We start from the raw sequence: 18,024 nt of genomic DNA, 5'->3' as shown, positions 1-18,024 counted from the left end.
TATTTAATATTTTTTATGTTTTTGGCAGCCTTATTTTGTTGGCCTCAGAATTCTGACAAAAATTGCTGGCAGCATTAACTCCTGCAAGTGAGAATGAGGTCTTTGATATTCACTCAGCGTAAAACGTTTGTTTTAATTGACAGGTTTGGGTTGATGCCGCAGCACAGATCTTTTTTTCACTCGGCCCGGGATTCGGAGTCCTGTTGGCGCTAGCCAGTTACAACCCATTTCATAACAACTGTTACAGGTAAGAAATTATTAGAGAAATAGCATATGCATCACAACAATTAAAGCATATCAATAGAAGATCATTACTTCTTGACACAGTCAGATAGAAGACTTTGTAGGGTTCGCAACAGAATTACACTACTAATCCTTTAGGGTCATCGTAAGTTTGTAAGGTCCATTTTATTAGAAAAAATATATAGCGATCAAAGTTGTCTCCCTGAGGTGAAACACTGAGTACCAGCCTTGGGAACATAGAGCAATTCATTGTTTGTAATAGGCCCAATAATGGATAAAACGTCAATGCCATGTCAGTCATGTAATTATAAGAGGCCACGGTTATCTCCTCTTAATGCATTTTGGAGCAAAACCTAGTTAATTAAAGTATGGGTGAAGAGAAGTGACACTTTACACAGTGAGGAATTCTAGAGATTAAACAGTTTTTAAAGACGGTTTGGAAACCAAGTACCCTAAGTCAAAACTAGCTGCAACCTTACAATTATTTCTCTTCAACCTTGCTTCAGTTAGACAAGCATTGCTTCACTATTCATTCAAAGTTCGAAATACCAGGTAACTCCTGTAATTACAAGCCTGGCATGGCATTGAGATTTTCACCCATCCTTTTTAACTACTTTCTTCCCGAAGACCTTAGGTTATACTGGATTCTATATATCCGTTGCTTGCCGTGCACAGAGTACATTGATCTCTGCGAGATGCACTCTACTGACTCTTCACTCTTTACATTAGGTGGACCTTAGAAGAGAAAGATAGCAGATGGAGGGCACATATTATCTTTAGATATAGCAGAACTCTGGTGTGAATGCCACACACTGACAGATGGAGTGCCTCAATAGCTACTCTATCACTCTATAATAGACCATACCATCTTTAGGAAATTCCTTTATGGACCCCATGAAAAGCAAATATCCCAGAAATTCATTCTTAGATCCCACAACAAATGTCGAGTTAAGAGTGGACCTGCCAAGGTCTTTACAGATTCTGATTGAATGATACGTCCTAAAACATGGCCTTCTCTGTCCAATTACAAAGTCTCTGATTATCTACTTACCAAATTATCATATATAATCTGGACCTTGCTGGTCCATAACTTATTGTCACAGCAAGCATTAGGCTTGAATAAAATCTCAGAATGAGCATGTAATGCATCAACTCACATGCATGACCTGGGGACTAATGTTATGCAAATCTTAGCAAGGTGAAAGAGCTAGTGAAGTATGTCGTATAAACAGAAGCACAACTCAAGTCTTGGCTTTGAATTCACCGTAACTGACTGCACCAGTTGTAATGGCTGGTAGTCTAGTTGTTTGCACCCATGCACCCCGACATCCGCAGGCCAGGCGTGGCACGCCACCTCCGAGCTGGTAACTGGTGTGGCCTCCCGAGTTACTGCTGAGCGCTCCTGCCCCTGCGCTAGGCCACACACCCCACCGGGACCATTCGCCATCCCGGGTGCACCCCACAACACTAGCGACGAGCAAAGGGGCCCAACCCTCGCCCCCACCTTGCGCTGCCTTGGAGAGCGTCCGTCTCCTGTTCGCGGCAGCGCTGCTGTGCACCGCATCGGACCTGAGCTGCCGCGTGTTCGCGGTGGTTCCGCGCGCCGCCCCCACCTCAGCCGCGGCCGCGTTTGCTGCAGAGGCACCCCGGCGAACTCGTGTGTCACCGGTACTGCTCGCCGGTAGGCCCAGGCAGAGCCATCCTGAACATCATGCCCCTCTCCACTACAGCGCTCCGTTTCAGACCGGGCACCTGCACCGACGGGAGCCTCCTCTGCGTGGTATTGACGCTGCTGCTAGAGGCCCCTCTGATCCCTGATTTCCTGCAGCAAGAAGTGGCACCAGCGCTGGGAGTACTTCAACAAGCACTGGCTACTCCAAACATAGTGCATACAAGCACTGGCTACTCAACGCACAATACGCAAAAAAGCACTGGCAAACGCAATGGAAGAAGAAAGGAGGGGATACACAGCAGTGCAGGAATCAGGCACGGCCCGTGCCGGGCGTTATACTGGGGCGGTGACGTCAGGTAGGGGAGGGTCAGGGTGGGAGGATGTAAAATACAGGATAAGGACCATTAGGGGTAAGTATTGAAAAAAAAGAAAAAAACGAATTTCGTTGCCCACGCTGCATCACATTTGGCGATGCAGAGTGGGCAACGAAATTCGTTTTTTGTTTTTTCGATATTTACCTCTAATGGTCCTTATCCCACATTTAACATTTAAGATCACACGACCTGTCTGCTGGCCAGAGCAAATGTAATGGACCAAGCCCTAACCAAGTCCCAGGGGAAGCTAGACTCCATCAAAACGGAGCGTGCTGATGCGGTGAGTACCAAACCTAGAGAAGACACACTGAGAGGACCAAGAGGAGACGCGTCCAGATCAAAATGCGGATACTGTGGCCACGAACGACATGCTGCAAAAGACTGTCCTGCCCAGTGAAAGACCTGCACCAATTGCGGAATACCAAATCACTTTTCATCCGTCTGTTGGAGACGAAACAAAACCCAAGACTTCCGAGGGCAGAAACCCCCAACGTGAGCTGTTCGACAACTATCAGTGGAAGACGCGGCGCCGCCCGACCACGCCCAGAAGAGGCCAGTGAAACATCTACCAACCCTAGAAGACTCTTCATAGGATGATGATGAGGAGGTTTACGTAGTCTCCTTCGCAAGGGAACTCAAACAATGCCAAAGACCACAACCCACTTGCATAGTCCAAGTCGCAGGGACCGAAGTGAAAGCGTTCATTGACACAGGAGCGACAGTAAATGTCATGGGCCTACAACAATACCGGAGCCTTCGCCCTCCTCCTCCCGTGGTGCCATCCAAAACCCAAATATATGCACATGGAGCAGAAACGCCCCTGCCATTGAAAGGAAAAATCCCGGTACCCATCAAAGCAGACGACCTTGAAGTAATGGCGACAATCCACGTGGATACCCTACTGAGCAGCCATACTGCCGAAGAGCTAAAGCTAATCGCTTTCGCCAGGCGGATCCGGATGTACCAGATAGAAGAGCTCCTCGGGCAATTCCCCGAGCTGTTTAAAGGTCTTGGATGCATCAAGTGTGAACCCATCAAGCTACACATTGATAAATCAGTTGCCACCGTCGCCCTGCGGCATAGGAGGATCCCATTCCACCTACGACCGCTCGTGGAGAAAGAGCTGGAAGCCCTGGAAGAGCAAGGGGTTATCGAAAAAGTATCCGGACCGACACCATGGGTATCCCCGATGGTCATCGCGGAAAAACACAAGCAGCCAGGAGCCATCCGCCTATGCATCAACATGCGGCTGCCCAATAAGGCAATTAAGAGGGAACGCCATATACTGCCTACAATGGATGACATCATCGCGGACGTCAACGGGTCCAAATGGTTTTCAAAAATCGACTTAAACGCAGGGTATCACCAACTGCCCCTGTCCAAAGAAAGCCGGTTCATCACCACTTTCAGCACCCACCTAGGGTCAAGGAAGCACAAACTGCTGAACTTTGGGATATCCTCGGCGGCCGAAGTGTTCCAAAACACAATGCGGGAACTTCTGTCCGGACTATCAGGAGTGTTGAATGTGAGTGACGGCATCCTCATCCACTCTGCTACAGCTGCCGACCATCACAAACACCTCCGAGACACCCTGAAACGCCTAAGCGCACATGGAGCCACTCTACACAAGGACAAATGCCTGTTCTTCCAACCTTCCCTCGAGTTCTTTGGCTATGTCTTCAATCAGGAGGGCATACAGGTAGACCCGGGAAAGTCGCAAGCTATCAAAGACACCCCTGCACCAATGACACCAACGGAAGTGCGGAGCTTCCTAGGGATGGCCACCTACTGCGGGCGGTTCATACCAGGCTTGACCACCCAAAGTGAACCACTACGAGCCCTCACGAAGACAGACGCAACCTGGCACTAGGACCCAAAGGAGGAAGAAGCGTTCCAAGGGATAAAGGATGCCCTCCTGGGAGAGGCCACGTTGGCATACTTCGACCCTGCAAAGCGGACGGAGGTACTGGTGGACGCAAACCCAGTAGGACTCAGTGCAGTGTTGGCTCAAGAGCGCGAACCAGGCCAGTGGGCCCCTCTGGCATTCGCCAGCAAGTCCCTCACCCCGACAGAAGCAAGGTACGCCCAGATTGAGCGTGAGGCGCTCGCCATCAAGTGGGCCTGCAACCACTTTCATCTGTATCTGCAGGGGCACCCGTTCACCATGGTCACTGACCATCAACCTCTGGATCCCCTCTTTAAAGGGACAGCGCCACATCCACCCCCACGCATTCAACGTTGGGGGGTCCAATTGCAACCATATGAGATGGAGGTGGTCTACCGCCCGGGGTCCAAGAACCCAGCCGATTTACATTCAAGACACCCCGCTCAGTCAGAGAAGCATGAACAGGACGAAGACAGCGAAGAGTTTGCCCACTGGGTAGCTCTTACATCATGCCCCCAGAGCCTGTCCCTAGACGATGTGAAGGAAGCGGCCACTACCGATGCCGTATACGCCAAGACACTGGGAGCAGTGCAGGAAGGCTCTTGGACAAACTATCTTCACCAGGCCAACTTGTGGAACCCGGAGGACCGGGAACTCCTCACAAAAATGTGGCGAGTCCGTCATGAACTGAGCACCACCGGAGATGGCATCCTGCTGAGAGGACCCCGGCTAGTCATCCCTCAAAGCCTTAGGCAACTGGCAGTCCAGTTAGCCCACGGGGGACACCAAGGAATCACCAAGATGAAATTGCGGATGCGGGAAAAGGTCTGGTTCCCAGAACTTGAGGACATGGTGGAGGAATATATCAGACAATGCTCACAGTGCTAGCTGAGAAGCGGTCCAGAGAAGCCTCTCCCAGTCATCCCCGAAGAGGCCTGCACCATCCCATGGTCTAAATTAAGCGTGGATTTCAGGAGCTTCCCAGGGGGAAAACACACGCTTGTCATCATAGATGCCTACTCAAAATATCCTGTGGTAGAACCTATCTTGTCGACAACATTCAACCATGTCAGACCAGTGCTGGAAAAGGTCTTCGCTATGTTTGGTTTTCCTCAAGAGGTACGCAGTGACAATGGTCCCCCGTTCCAAGGGGCCGAGTTTGCCACCTTCCTACTATAACGAGGCATATTGCATCACCACATCACCCCCCAGTGGCCCCAGGCCAGCGGGAATGTACAACGCTTCATGCACACTCTAAACAAGATGTTCTGCATAGCGGTCATGGAACAGGGGGACGCGGAGCAAAGGCTCCACGAGTTCCTGAGAGAGTATCAAAGTACCCCTCACTGTACAACCCAGCGGAGCCCGTGGGCCCTTATGCGCCAAGGCCCCCTCTGTGTCCTGCTCCCTACCTGCCCAGGATGGTCGCCACCTCCACTAAACGTTGAAGAAGTGCAAGAGCGGAGAACGCAACAAAACCAGGAAGCAAGTATCCGACACCGCGCCATCCCAAGAAGGCTTACCCATGAAGCGACAGTCATCCTACGGAGCCAACGCCGAGGGGAAAATTCCAAACACGCTATGAGCCTGGCACTGCAATCCATGGCATTATGGTAACCGCACGCAAAGGAGCGGAAGAAGTATCCAGAAACATATCGTGGTTCAAAGAGGTCCCGCCAGAACAACGCAGGAAGACCTCTAGTAACTACCGAAGCCCCAGCGTTATGGCAGTGCCTGAAGAAGAAACAGGAGAGTCAGCAAGTAGCCAAGCCGGTGAGACCCCAGGAGTAGTTTGCTCTACTCCACACAAAGCTGGCTTCGAGAGGCCCGGCAGGAACAGCTTGGGAGGGCGTACCGGCACACAACAATACAGCCTGAGGACAAACCCCCATCCGAGCCAGCGGCTGAGAGACTTTGCATGCTGAAGAAGCCCAGGATGCGCTGACTGAAGCTCACGCAAGTACGGTATGTCTGTATGTGAGACTAAGAGACATTCTTGACCTGTTGATTTTGTTAAAGAACTGTTGCAACACAAGGACCAAGTTGGATAGGGATGTAATGGCTGGTAGTCTAGTTGTTTGCACCCATGCACCCCGACATCCCCAGGCCAGGCGTGGCCTGCGGGGAGTTAATAAATGGATGACAGCCGCTCGTGGCACGTCACTTCCGAGCTGGTAACTGGTGTGGCCTCCTGAGTTACTGCTGAGCGCTCCTGCTCCCGCACTAGGCCACACACCCCACCAGGACCATACGCCGTCCCGGGTGCACCCCACAATGCCAGTGACAACTAAGAATAGGATCATTCATGCTGTAGCGTCAATCGCTACTGACAGACCGAGAACAGCAGACAGGACAAATACTGCAAAATGCACAGTAAAGATGACATGACTGAGCCAGGGACTGGACGGAGTTCTGCTTCACAGAGCACAAACAGCATCACAAAATGCTTTGATTTCTATGCCAGAACAATGGTTCATGCCTGTCCTTAAATTAGTGATACAAACGCAAATTGGTAGCACTAAAGTAATAAGATCATTTTGTAGTAGTGATGTGAACATCCAGACATTTCTACAAGATTTAAATTGTTAACTTCCCTGAATAGTTATTTCCTTTTTCCTCCATCTTGGATCTATCACTCCACCCCTGCAGAGACGTTTATACGAAACACGTGTTACTAAAATAAAAAATTAAAACGTACATTAATTCTTTAGAGGAGAGCTAGAGACAGACTGTTAGGTTTTTCAAACACATTTCAAAATTGTCCCCTTTTATTCACCAGATATTAATGTATATCAAAGGATATTGCAGACAATATCTCAAATCCAAAAATCTCTGGTGTTGCACCTAGGCTCCTTTTTTCAAGGTCTGCCCACTCACCTCTTTTCAATGAAATTACTTTCATTAACTTCACTTCAGACTTATTCGTTATATTGCAATAGTTGCAATAACACCTGCATCATATTCCAGAGCAATTACTTGGAAAGGATTTACAGACAATCTACCACCAAACTTACATGAACCTCAAACACGTCATATTGTCGTCTTATTTGTCATATAATCTCAGTATGTAACTCACATAAACATGCTCCATGCTTTTTTCAATTATGTACTCACTTTATGCCTTTCAGAGATGCAATTGTAACCAGTGTGGTGAACTGTCTGACCAGCTTCCTGTCTGGTTTTGTAATTTTCACAGTACTGGGGTACATGGCTGAAATGCGAGATGTGGAAGTAGAAGATGTGGCAAAAGATAAAGGTGTGTTCTGTATATCTGAAAATAATTTATGACACTCGGTTGACAAAAATCTCTGAGCAAGTGTTGGAGATTATAAATTAAGTTGGGTCAAAGAGCATTGTTACTGTAATTGAACTGATTCTGCCCAGTAGAATGCACTTCGCAACTAATCTGTCTTAAATGAAAGTCCAACGTGGGTGTAAATGTGTGTTTGGATATGTTATGTTATGTTATGTTATTTTAATTTATTGAGCGCACGTATACCCGTGGGTGTTTTGAGCATCTCTATCAATATATGTTTAGTATTACAAAACTAGAATCATGATTGGCCAGTTACTGCAGACTATTAATTTAAATAAGCATATGCAAAAAACAACTACCCAGATCCCTGCTAAAGGGGGTCTTTTTGGTGGCATAAAAGTGTAATTGCAACATACACTAAGGTTGATAGTTAAACAATAAGGGATACTGTTATGAGTTATTTTGGTCCATTAAGGTTTAGATGCGTCCCCTGGGCATCCATCTGGTTTTCAAGACGTTTTGATACTCACTGGATTGAGAATGACCTATAATGTCAAACCCTGTGACTTACATTAACATTTGCTACAGGATATGGCTGGAGATGTAGCTAGTGTTTTGCTCCTCTTCTATTTTGAAAAGTACTTAAGTTCACTGGCTAAATAATGCATTTAATGTTATCATTGCTTTATTTATTGTGCCTTCTTTGTACACCTGGTCATTTATGGAAGTAACCATATTATTCTTCAAGATTTTAATTCTTCTGGACTGTTGCATGGTTAACTCTGTTGTCTTATTTTGTATTATAGTTTCATAGAATTTAGAATTCCGCGATTTTCTAATGTATCTGCTTTTTTAATCCATTTCAAAGTCAACCCTCTATCAAGACCTCTCCTGAGGACTGTAGGAGGTGTGATTTACCCCCAACTGGAACTCTTTTCCATTTTCTTGTCACTCGATTTGCAAGCCAATGACCAATTTATTATTTCAGGTGCTTGACACGTACTTCTGCATTTTATAGAAGGCATACAGGGTAATGTGACCATTGTTCTGATATTAATACATTTGAAATTCTTGGGACAAAAAACAGAGACAGTAAGAGCAAACCCTTTCTTGAAAATGTTAGATGAAATACACAAGCACATAAGGAAATGGCTTTACCTATCTAATATCCCATTTTGTAATGCTTCTCAGGTCCAAGCCTTCTCTTCATCACATATCCCGAGGCCATTGCTAACATGATGGGTTCAACATTCTTTGCAATCATATTTTTTCTCATGATGATAACTCTTGGACTAGACAGTACGGTAGGTATTTTCTATAACATAAATAAAATTTGGTTGCAATAAGCTATGTTTTACAAACTACTGTCATACTTGTCGCTAAGCATCAAATACACCAATGTGATGTAAAGATGGCACGGAACTGTCACATCAGTTATCACAGGCTTTTTTTCCTTTGAATCCCATTTTCTCTACAGCTGCTTATTTCACGGTCTTAGTACGGATGGGGAATTTGCATCTCAGGACAGTCAGCCGTATTTGTCTGAAACAAAGAAAATGAAGTTGAATACAAACTGAGACTACGCCAAAGAATGAATACTCAGAACTGTGTGGAACGTTTTTAAATAATATTCTGAATTTAGATTTAATGCAAATAGATTTGAAGGCCACATTAACATACAGAAGTCCATAATAGGATGAGGCTGAATGTTATAAATAGTATGGCTGCATTGCTCAGTAATCAACAAGTATGCTAATATTGCTAAATGATAAGTAGGACAAGCAAAAAACAAGTTACTTACCTGTAGACTGTGGTTCCCCAGTATATCTCTTATAGATCCACATGCTTGTATCTTCCCCGTCGTCATGGTAGGAGTCCCTCGGGAACAGTAAAATAGAAATGCAAAGCTAAAAGGACAGTCACCCTTGAGAATCAACAGTATTTAGTAACCAGTTAACCTCATTAAAGAACATTCAAACTCCAGCCAATCACATCGCAGACCCCTGAGTATCCATTCCCTACAGAGCCACCATACCTCAGATTTAGAGCATGAGTGTAGTCAAATAAAAGAGGTATCGAAGGGTGCACCTGTGAGGGGAGGATGGAGGGCCGCATGTGAATCTATAAAAGATATCAATACTGGAGAACCACAGTCTACAGGTAAGTAACTTTTTTTTCTCCAGTATTGTATCTTTTATAGATTCACATCCTTGAATCAGACTAGTAAGCAGTACCAAATCACAATCGGAGGTGGAGAGGACTGGTGAACCATCCCACCATGTGACAGAATGCCATCACCTGAAGTGAACCAAGTAACTTAACTTCCACAGTTATAAAACACACACACACACACACACACAGATATATGCATACTAATATAATAAAGAGAGAGCCCAAACCTTTGAGGCGGGTAATCTCAGGAACCACAGCACCAATCACAACACCCAATACAGCGTTGGAAAGGGCAGTTGCAGCAGAAGGACATAGGCTATGCAGACACCCACCATATACATTCAAAAGGTAAAAGAACTGTGCCAGCAAAGTAGTCCCTTGTGGGCGTGTCTGCGGTGTGCTGTGAGTGTGTGCTGGGGGCGTGACAAACGCTGGGGGCGTGTGGTACGTTCCGCCCTTCATGCAATGTCTCATTTCGTGTGCTAATCCCACCCTGCTCCCTTTAAATACCCCTGCACCCCATAATCATAACCCACCCTTACTCCTTAAAATACCCAACACCCTTAAACACTAACCCATCTTAACCCTATAAATATACCCTGTACCCCAAAACCCAAACCTATTCCTAAACCCTAAAAATACCCCTGTACCCCAAAACCCAAACCAAGCCCTGAACCCTATAAATACCCCTGTACCTCAAAACCCTAACCTACGCCTGGACCCTAAAAATACTCCTGTACCCCAAAACCCAAACCAAGCCCTGAACCCTAAAAATACCACTGTACCATAAACCCAAACCTACCCCTGAACCCTAAAATACCCCTGTACCCCAAAACCCAAAGCTAGCCCTGAACCATTAAAATACCCCTGTACCCCGAAACCCAAACCTAGCCCTGAACCCTAAAAATACCCCAGTACCCCAAAACCCAAACCTAGCCCTGAACCCTAAAAATAACCCTGTACCCCAAAACTCAAACCTACCCCGAACCCTAAAATACCCCTGTACCCCAAAACACAAACCTAGCCCTGAACCCTAAAAATACCCCTGTACCCCAAAACCCAAACCTAGCCCTGAACCCTTAAAATACCCCTGTACCCCAAAACCCAAACCTACCCCTGAACCCTACAAATACCCCTATACCCCAAAACCCAAACCTAGCCCTGAACCCTAAAAATACCCCTGTACCCCAAAACCCATACCTATCCCTAAACCCTAAAACTACCCCTGTACCTCATAACCTAAAACTATATCTGAACCCTTAAAATACCCAAACACCCGAAACATATACCTCAGTACCCCAAAACATATACCCCTATACCCATACTTACCTTATCCAAACATTAAAAAACATGCTTTTACCATTCATGCATTTACAACGAATTTTGTTGTAAATGTATGCGTGATAAAAGCATATAAAATGTAATGCCATGCGTTATAATGGCATTGCAGAGTCATGGTACTTTCGTAATGAAAATATGCGGAGTGATGGTATGCGGAAAGAAAGTTGTGGAATAATGGGTGTTTACCCTCCCCCGGTAAGTTAATTGGTGGACCAGCAACATACTCATATTTTTTCACCACCCATTTGAAAAATGCACAGGTCTCTCTCATTGATGGCCAGCACCGACATACACTTTTAGACACATCTCCCGCCACAAGTTCTAGAATTGCGAACTTTAGAGCTGGGGAGCTACGTTCGAATCTCGGCATCAGCTCAACATCCTGTGATTCCAGGCAAATCGCTTTGTCTCCGCGTGCCTACCACAAATGAATGTGTTCTTCTGTAATGTAAATTGTGCTCATGCCATGTTGTCGAGTTTGCGCTATATAATTTTGCAAAGAAAAATAAAGTAGGGAAACTCGAGTTCACACACTACTGAACGCGCACTCTTAAGTGCATCAGCGGTGCACTGTGAATCGGAGCGTTTCACAGGCCTGTCACAGATAAGAAATGCTATGTAAACGAAATCCTACAAAACAATATACTACTGGCCGGCAGCAATTCATACCCGGACAACGTCGGGCCGGGCTGCTAGTACATATATACATATATATATATATATACATATATATTTATATGTATACATACATACACACACATAAATAAGATTTGGCAGTGAAAATAATAACAACCAATATGACCTTCTGCGATGGGCCACAACCACCACCATCACCTTTGTGAAGACCCAAGGTAGCGATGTTAAGCCAAAGGGAAGGAAGCACATTGGTAATGCGTAGAATCCATCACAAATCAAAAGTATTTTCGGTGTGACCAGAGGCTATGCATGTGGAAATATGCATACTAATGGTCGAGTCACATCATCCAGTCTTCAAGCTCTAACACCTGCAACACATGAACTAGGGTTAGTATCTTGAACTTTTCCTTCTTGAGGAAGAACTTCAGGCCCTTGAAGTCCAGGATCAGGTGCAGACCACCGTCCTTTTTGGGCACCAGGAAGTACAATGTGTAATGACCCCCACCCTTTCCCTGCTCTGGCACAAGTTCCACAGCTCCTTTCCAGAGGAGTGCTGCTCTTCTTGCTGCTGTATGGCCAGGTGGTCTGATGTGGGCAGAGTGTGGAGGGGGAAGAGGGTGGGGCCTGAAGAAAAGCAAGGAAGTAACCCTTTTCTACAACTTGATAGACCCACTGATTTGAATAATTGCCCTCCAGGCAGGTGGAAAACTGGACACTTTTCATCCCATAGGCTCCATGTGGGAATGGAGAAACAAGCTAGGCCTGCTTTCCTGGTGGTGCAGGAAAGGAAGAAGAGGAGGAGGATTAGGGTTGTTGGGTGGATGAAAGGCCTTTTCCTCTGGCTGTATCATGGTATTGCTTAACCATCAGGTTGAGCTGCTGCTGCTTTTGAAGTGAATATTTTTGCCATGAGTGAAATTAAAATCCCCTTGAGAAGCAGTGAAAATGCGTACATTAGGGATAATTTCTAATGATGGGCGGTAAACTCCGCTCCACTGACAAAGTTATTTGTGTTTTGCCCACTCTGTGCTCCGCTTGGAACATGGAGTTTGGCAAAAACTCAGCCATCGACGCGGCCCAAAGTTTACCACCTAACCCTATAACTGAAACTTAAAGTTGCATGGCGGTAAAGCGAAGGAACACCACGCACATATGTAGCTCTGCTACAGGACCTCAAAATCTCATCTCATGGCCCACTCACTATTGTTTTCCTGTCCAACAGCATGCCTTTCTCCTCTCCTCTAATCTATGCGTGCCATTTCTGACTAACGTTCCAGAGCCGAGCTCATTCTGGTTGGTAGGCAAACTAAGAGGACACATATAAGTTTCAGTATCAGCACATGATTGGCTAATCTAAAACTATGGGCCAATGGGTGAGAAACCGGCAGCTCAATTAATGAAACTATGTGCCTCATCAAACTTGCGCAGAACTCTGGTTTGGGCAGAGAATGAGACAAAACGGGAGGGGTTTCTTAGAGCAATATTATCTTTATATTGGCCGAGGCCTCCTAGACATAGAAAAGCGACTTGCCAAGCAACTTGAAAATTGTACCATGAACGCTCATCTCGTGCTGGCATTTTTCTCAAATTAAAGCCTAGACTGACTAACAGGTTCATACCAGCCTGATTTGAAAAGGCTTCACGCTTACTTGGGATACTTTACAAGCAAACCAGGATCTACCTATGAGTGGAAAGGTGGTGAAGACCAAAGAGGAGAAAAATGCTTCCAAGGGTAAGCAACGCTACTGTGTTCGATTACACCAGAGTGTGGGATATGTGCCTTTGTGAAATCAGCCTTGCCGATGTGTCCGTGTGTTCTTCTTTGAATGGTGTATATCTGCCGCATTACGTCGTACTCCCTGCACCAACTTTCTTGCAACCCGGGATACTTTGTGTGGAGCGCTGGGTAGGGATCAAGGGAGAAGTGGTGCTTGTTCATAATGGTAGAGCATGCAGACAGAATGCTGTCAAATACGTGTATGTGTCTCAAGGTCTCTGGGCAATACCTAAAAGTTAATTTCACTCTTGATGTGTATCAGTGTATTACTCTTTGGGAACAAGTGAGTCTGACAGCCATGCTCAAAACTAAGAAGTATAACAAAGAAGACCAGTGTCTTCTAAAGGGCAATAGTGAAGGCATAGTCGAGGCCCCCTCCTTGTTATGTGCTGGTGATAATGTGGACACCCCCAAAGCCCCATGCTACAATAAGGAATCATTCACCGAGGGGGGGGCGGTGAGTTTGACTCCAGCATCAGTGGTAGTGTTCTGGAGATGTGCTCCCTTCTATTCCCTGTCACAGGAAAGAGCATTTCTACTGTGATGCTGGATGTAAACTGGGTAAGAATTACCACGGTGACACCAGAGTGCAGAGAGGGCAGGTGGAGCATAAGGCTGGAGTTTGCCTCCTAGGCAGAGTAGATCAGAGCCCTGCCCAGGGTTTGAAACATCTGCAGGGGGATATTTATAAGCTTATATTTACATCCTAGCCCAGCTCCCGACCAATACTGACAACGCCCTCCAGTCCTGATTTACAGCACCATCTGCTGCCCCAGGCAGTAGTCTGTTTGCAGATGTAGAGGAATATTGTGCATTAAAAATGACAAGCACTGCGGAACAGATTCCTTGCGAATCCAGTGCCACTGTGTTGTGAACTGCAGCATCTATGAAGGCCTCTAATCACATTAGTAAATCCGCTATCAGCCAATGAGCTAGAGAGATAACAGGCACTTCACTTCACCCCGCCACACCTTGGTAAGCTAGCTAGGGCCTAGCACATCAGCCAGAATCCTACATGGGCCCAGAGGTAGAAAGACCGGTAAAAACTAAAGGGGGGGGAAGTACGTGGAATTCTGAGGCGTTACTGGAGTTTTTATGTTACTCCACCGAATTCCACGGAGTAAAACTCTGAAAATTCTGCCCGCCCCTAATAATTTCTTGATGGCGGCAGCAGTTGCAATCCTAAGGAGTGAGTCGTAGCCTTATTAGTCTCGAAGGGCTCTAGCAGACCTGCCACAGGCATCTTGTGGATCCGATCGGATGGCACCAAACGGCATCAGTCCATAGGCATGAACATCTGATAGCCATATGGTGTCGCCAGGCCAGAAGGGGTCGTGGACATCATCGATGCCTTCGCGAAGGTTGAGTACATTGAGGTCAAAAACACTGCCGGATCCGAATCTCGAGCCGGAACGTTTGGGAAGGCTGGCGTTGACACAACAGGAGATGTTTGGCCTGGTATGACACATTATCCAGAGAGGTTGGTCCGGGGCAGGGACTAGTAGAGTCTCCAGAGCAGGGCTGCTCGTAGGGGGAAATGTGAGAGTCAGTTAGACCAACTGCTGCTCAAGGACGAAGGTCATGTGGTAGATAGAGAGCAATGAGGACTTTAATTTAGAGTGCTTCTTAAAGTTCTTTTGTTTCCCTCCTGCAGAGGAAGAATGTGACCTGAAGCAAGGTGTAGAACGTTGAGAACTCCTTCAGTCATGTCTTGTCCTGACAATAAACAGCTTCACTTTCTGCTGTTTATTCACTGTAGGGTACATACTGCGACCGGAGGCACAACAGTATCAAGCAATCAATCAATCAATCAGGAAAATGTGAAGCACGCCACTCACCCGTGAGGGTCTCAAGGCGGGAGAGGGGGGTGCAACTCCGAGTTCGTTGGAGAGACAGGTCTTGAGGCTCTCCCTGAAGGTGTGCATGCAGAGTGGGGGAGCATCTGATGTTGACCGGGCGGTAGCTGCTGGGGCAGAGTCCCTGACCAGGAGGTCAGAGGTCATTATCGGGAGTCATGGTCTGATCCCGGGCTTCAGAGACAGAAGTGTGAGGGTTCGTAATGGACATCTGTCCCTCATAGCCCTACGGAGTTTGAACCCTGACTTTTTCAGAGTCAGGGTTCCAATAACCCTGACGTGCTGGGAGTTTTCTCACAGTTTGTGACAGACATTTTTGATTTGCCCCTCTCTTGTCACAAACAGGAAAAAACAACTGACATGGCACTGGAAGGCCCACCACAAAAAGGGCAGGCCTTCTAATGCCATGTCAGCGAGTGTTCCAGTAAGTATGCTTTCATCAACAGAGACAGTGGTAAATGGCATCATAAACACAGCATATGCCAGGACATCAACTACAATTTTGACAGATTTCTAATAATACCCAGCTCTATATGAGCCCTAAGTTATATGTTCTTCTGTGCAGGCACGACCGCAACTATTGTCTATTGTAACTTGGCTTGTAGTTAGTTCTAAAAAGGACATGGCTAGTTAGTCTTGTTTATTTGCGAAGCACTGTTATATTCAAATCACAGGAGATAAATTATAAAAGCTGTACTTATAGTTTAGGTAGAAATACAAAATAAGAGAATGATAAAGTGGGAAAGATTGAAATGAACTACGTTGTGTGATCTATCAAACTCCAGTGTACGATGAATCGGAGAAGGAAAGAAATTCAGCAGCACTTTCACTATTTGAGGATACAAATGCAACTGTGGTTTTAAAATAGACCATAAGAAATGTCAGGCACATTTTACAATTTAACCAAACCAGTATTTTAAAAGAAATCATGAAAAAACAACTGGACCATGATGGCCATTACACTAAATTATTACCAGTGTTTTTTTCTTCTCAAATTGTATTTAAATTACCAGTGCTATATATTATGACTAACTACAATAACATATATAGTGACATCTATCATCACGAGAGTCATATCACGGGTCCCAAATCAGAAGGTCTTGTTGCAATGCTGAGGTAAATACAATCATGCTTGTGTTCTGCACGTAAAAATAAAGTATGAAAATAAAAAATGAAGATAGGTTGGGATCATGTTGTGATTGAAGAAGCAGGAATCAAAGTTCAATCAAGAATTTATTGCAGATAAAATATATGAAGGAACAAGCGAGCACCAGACAAACGGATTCTAGTCCAAGGCACCAACAGACTACTGAATGCCCTGGACTGGAATCCAGAACACCGTACAGTAAATTCCATGGCTCGCACTACCACGAGCCCTTAAAGGAATAAGACATACACATGGTAAGAATACACATAATAATGTGCTACACAAAAGAGCAGCTTTAAAATGTCTGAAGATATTCCATAATTCCATGAACATTTTGCACAGCTATTAATATGATGGATTTACGAGAGACATCATCATGTATTTGTATTAACAGTTTGGAGGGCTGGAAGCAGTCATTACAGCAGTTATGGATGAATATCCACATATCCTTGCAAAGCGGAGAGAGTTCTTCGTTCTTGGACTCGTAATTGTGTGCTTTCTGGGATCTCTCAGCACACTTACCTATGTGAGTAAATATGAGCATGTATTCTATTTTTTTTCTTTTTACACGTTTTTGTAAGCAATCCCGAAAGAAAATGTTCCTTACCTTTGGTAACAAGTTTTCTTCTGAATAGTTACTCTATCTGCAAACTCCTCACCTATTGAATAATCCCAGGTGCCATTCTGGATTTGGATACTTCAAAGCTCTGAAGATGCAGGTAGGGGCACTTGTTTCGTATTGATGCCGGAAGTAACATCAAATAACGTCACCGAAGGCATATAGCACCCACCCCAGTACAATGACGTCAGTTTCAATCCATTTTTTTCAAGCCTTTAAGGTCAGCAGATTGAGAGACATCAATCATCAGACAATCATCTTATCGTCCCTTGATTACTGTAACGGCCTATTCCTAATTGCTCAGGTTAGGGTCACGACGAAGCTACAGGCAATACAGAATGCCGCAGCACGTCTGCTTTCTGGAACACCTAAATTTGCGGCCATATCAGATACCATTAAAAAATACCACTGGTTGACGTTCCGGAATAGGATTAAGTTTAAATCACTGTGTATAGTGTACAAGGCACTCAATGATCAAGGACCGCACTTCCTTAAGGACCAACTGATACCCTACAAACCTTGTAGACAGCTTCGCTCCACCACCCTTAACCAGCTAGTGATCCCACGGTCCAAAACAGTGTCCTGGGGCGATTGCCGCTTTTTAGTGGCTGCACCCAAATTATGGAACACTTTGCCTCAAAACATTAGGTTAAGCCCCTCACTTCTCCAGTTCCGCAAGAATTTAAAGACATGGCTTTTTAATCAATAACATCCACCAAATTCCTTTGGAGCTTTTAATATTGAGCTGAAGTTATGCGAATTGTTTAGCGCCGAGACGCCTGCGGGTATTCGTTCGCGCTTTATAAATGGCAAAAATAAAATAAATAAATAAATAAAATGTTGTGCAGTGCCAAATCTGTAATTGGGGCCATATTCGTTGTTTTATACATCACATGCATAGAAGGGGTGGCAGGTGAGATCAGTGGGGAATCTGCATGTAGATAGAATATCCACCAGGATGATCACAGGTAAGTAACTTTTTCTTCTGACGGATAAGTCTACCAGCAGATTTCTCACCTGTTGAATGGATTCTCAAGCAGTACCTT

General features: G+C 45.4%; 1 protein-coding gene across 1 annotated transcript in view; it reads left to right on the top strand.

Moving 5' to 3' along the window:
- LOC147679544 (sodium-dependent serotonin transporter-like) overlaps positions 1-18,024 on the top strand; it is an 842,014-nt gene that overhangs the window by 678,177 nt on the left and 145,813 nt on the right. Inside the window, exons 6-9 of the mRNA XM_086943132.1 lie at positions 144-247; positions 7,303-7,430; positions 8,622-8,734; positions 16,754-16,885. Coding sequence (XP_086799258.1) covers positions 144-247; positions 7,303-7,430; positions 8,622-8,734; positions 16,754-16,885 — 477 coding nt within the window. The remainder of the gene's footprint in view (positions 1-143; positions 248-7,302; positions 7,431-8,621; positions 8,735-16,753; positions 16,886-18,024) is intronic.

Source organism: Lissotriton vulgaris, chromosome 11 (genome assembly GCF_964263255.1).
Source record: "Lissotriton vulgaris chromosome 11, aLisVul1.2, whole genome shotgun sequence".
NCBI classification, from domain to species: Eukaryota; Metazoa; Chordata; class Amphibia; order Caudata; family Salamandridae; genus Lissotriton; species Lissotriton vulgaris.
Note: the sequence above shows the minus strand (reverse complement) of the source record. Positions and strands in the feature narration are given on the sequence as shown.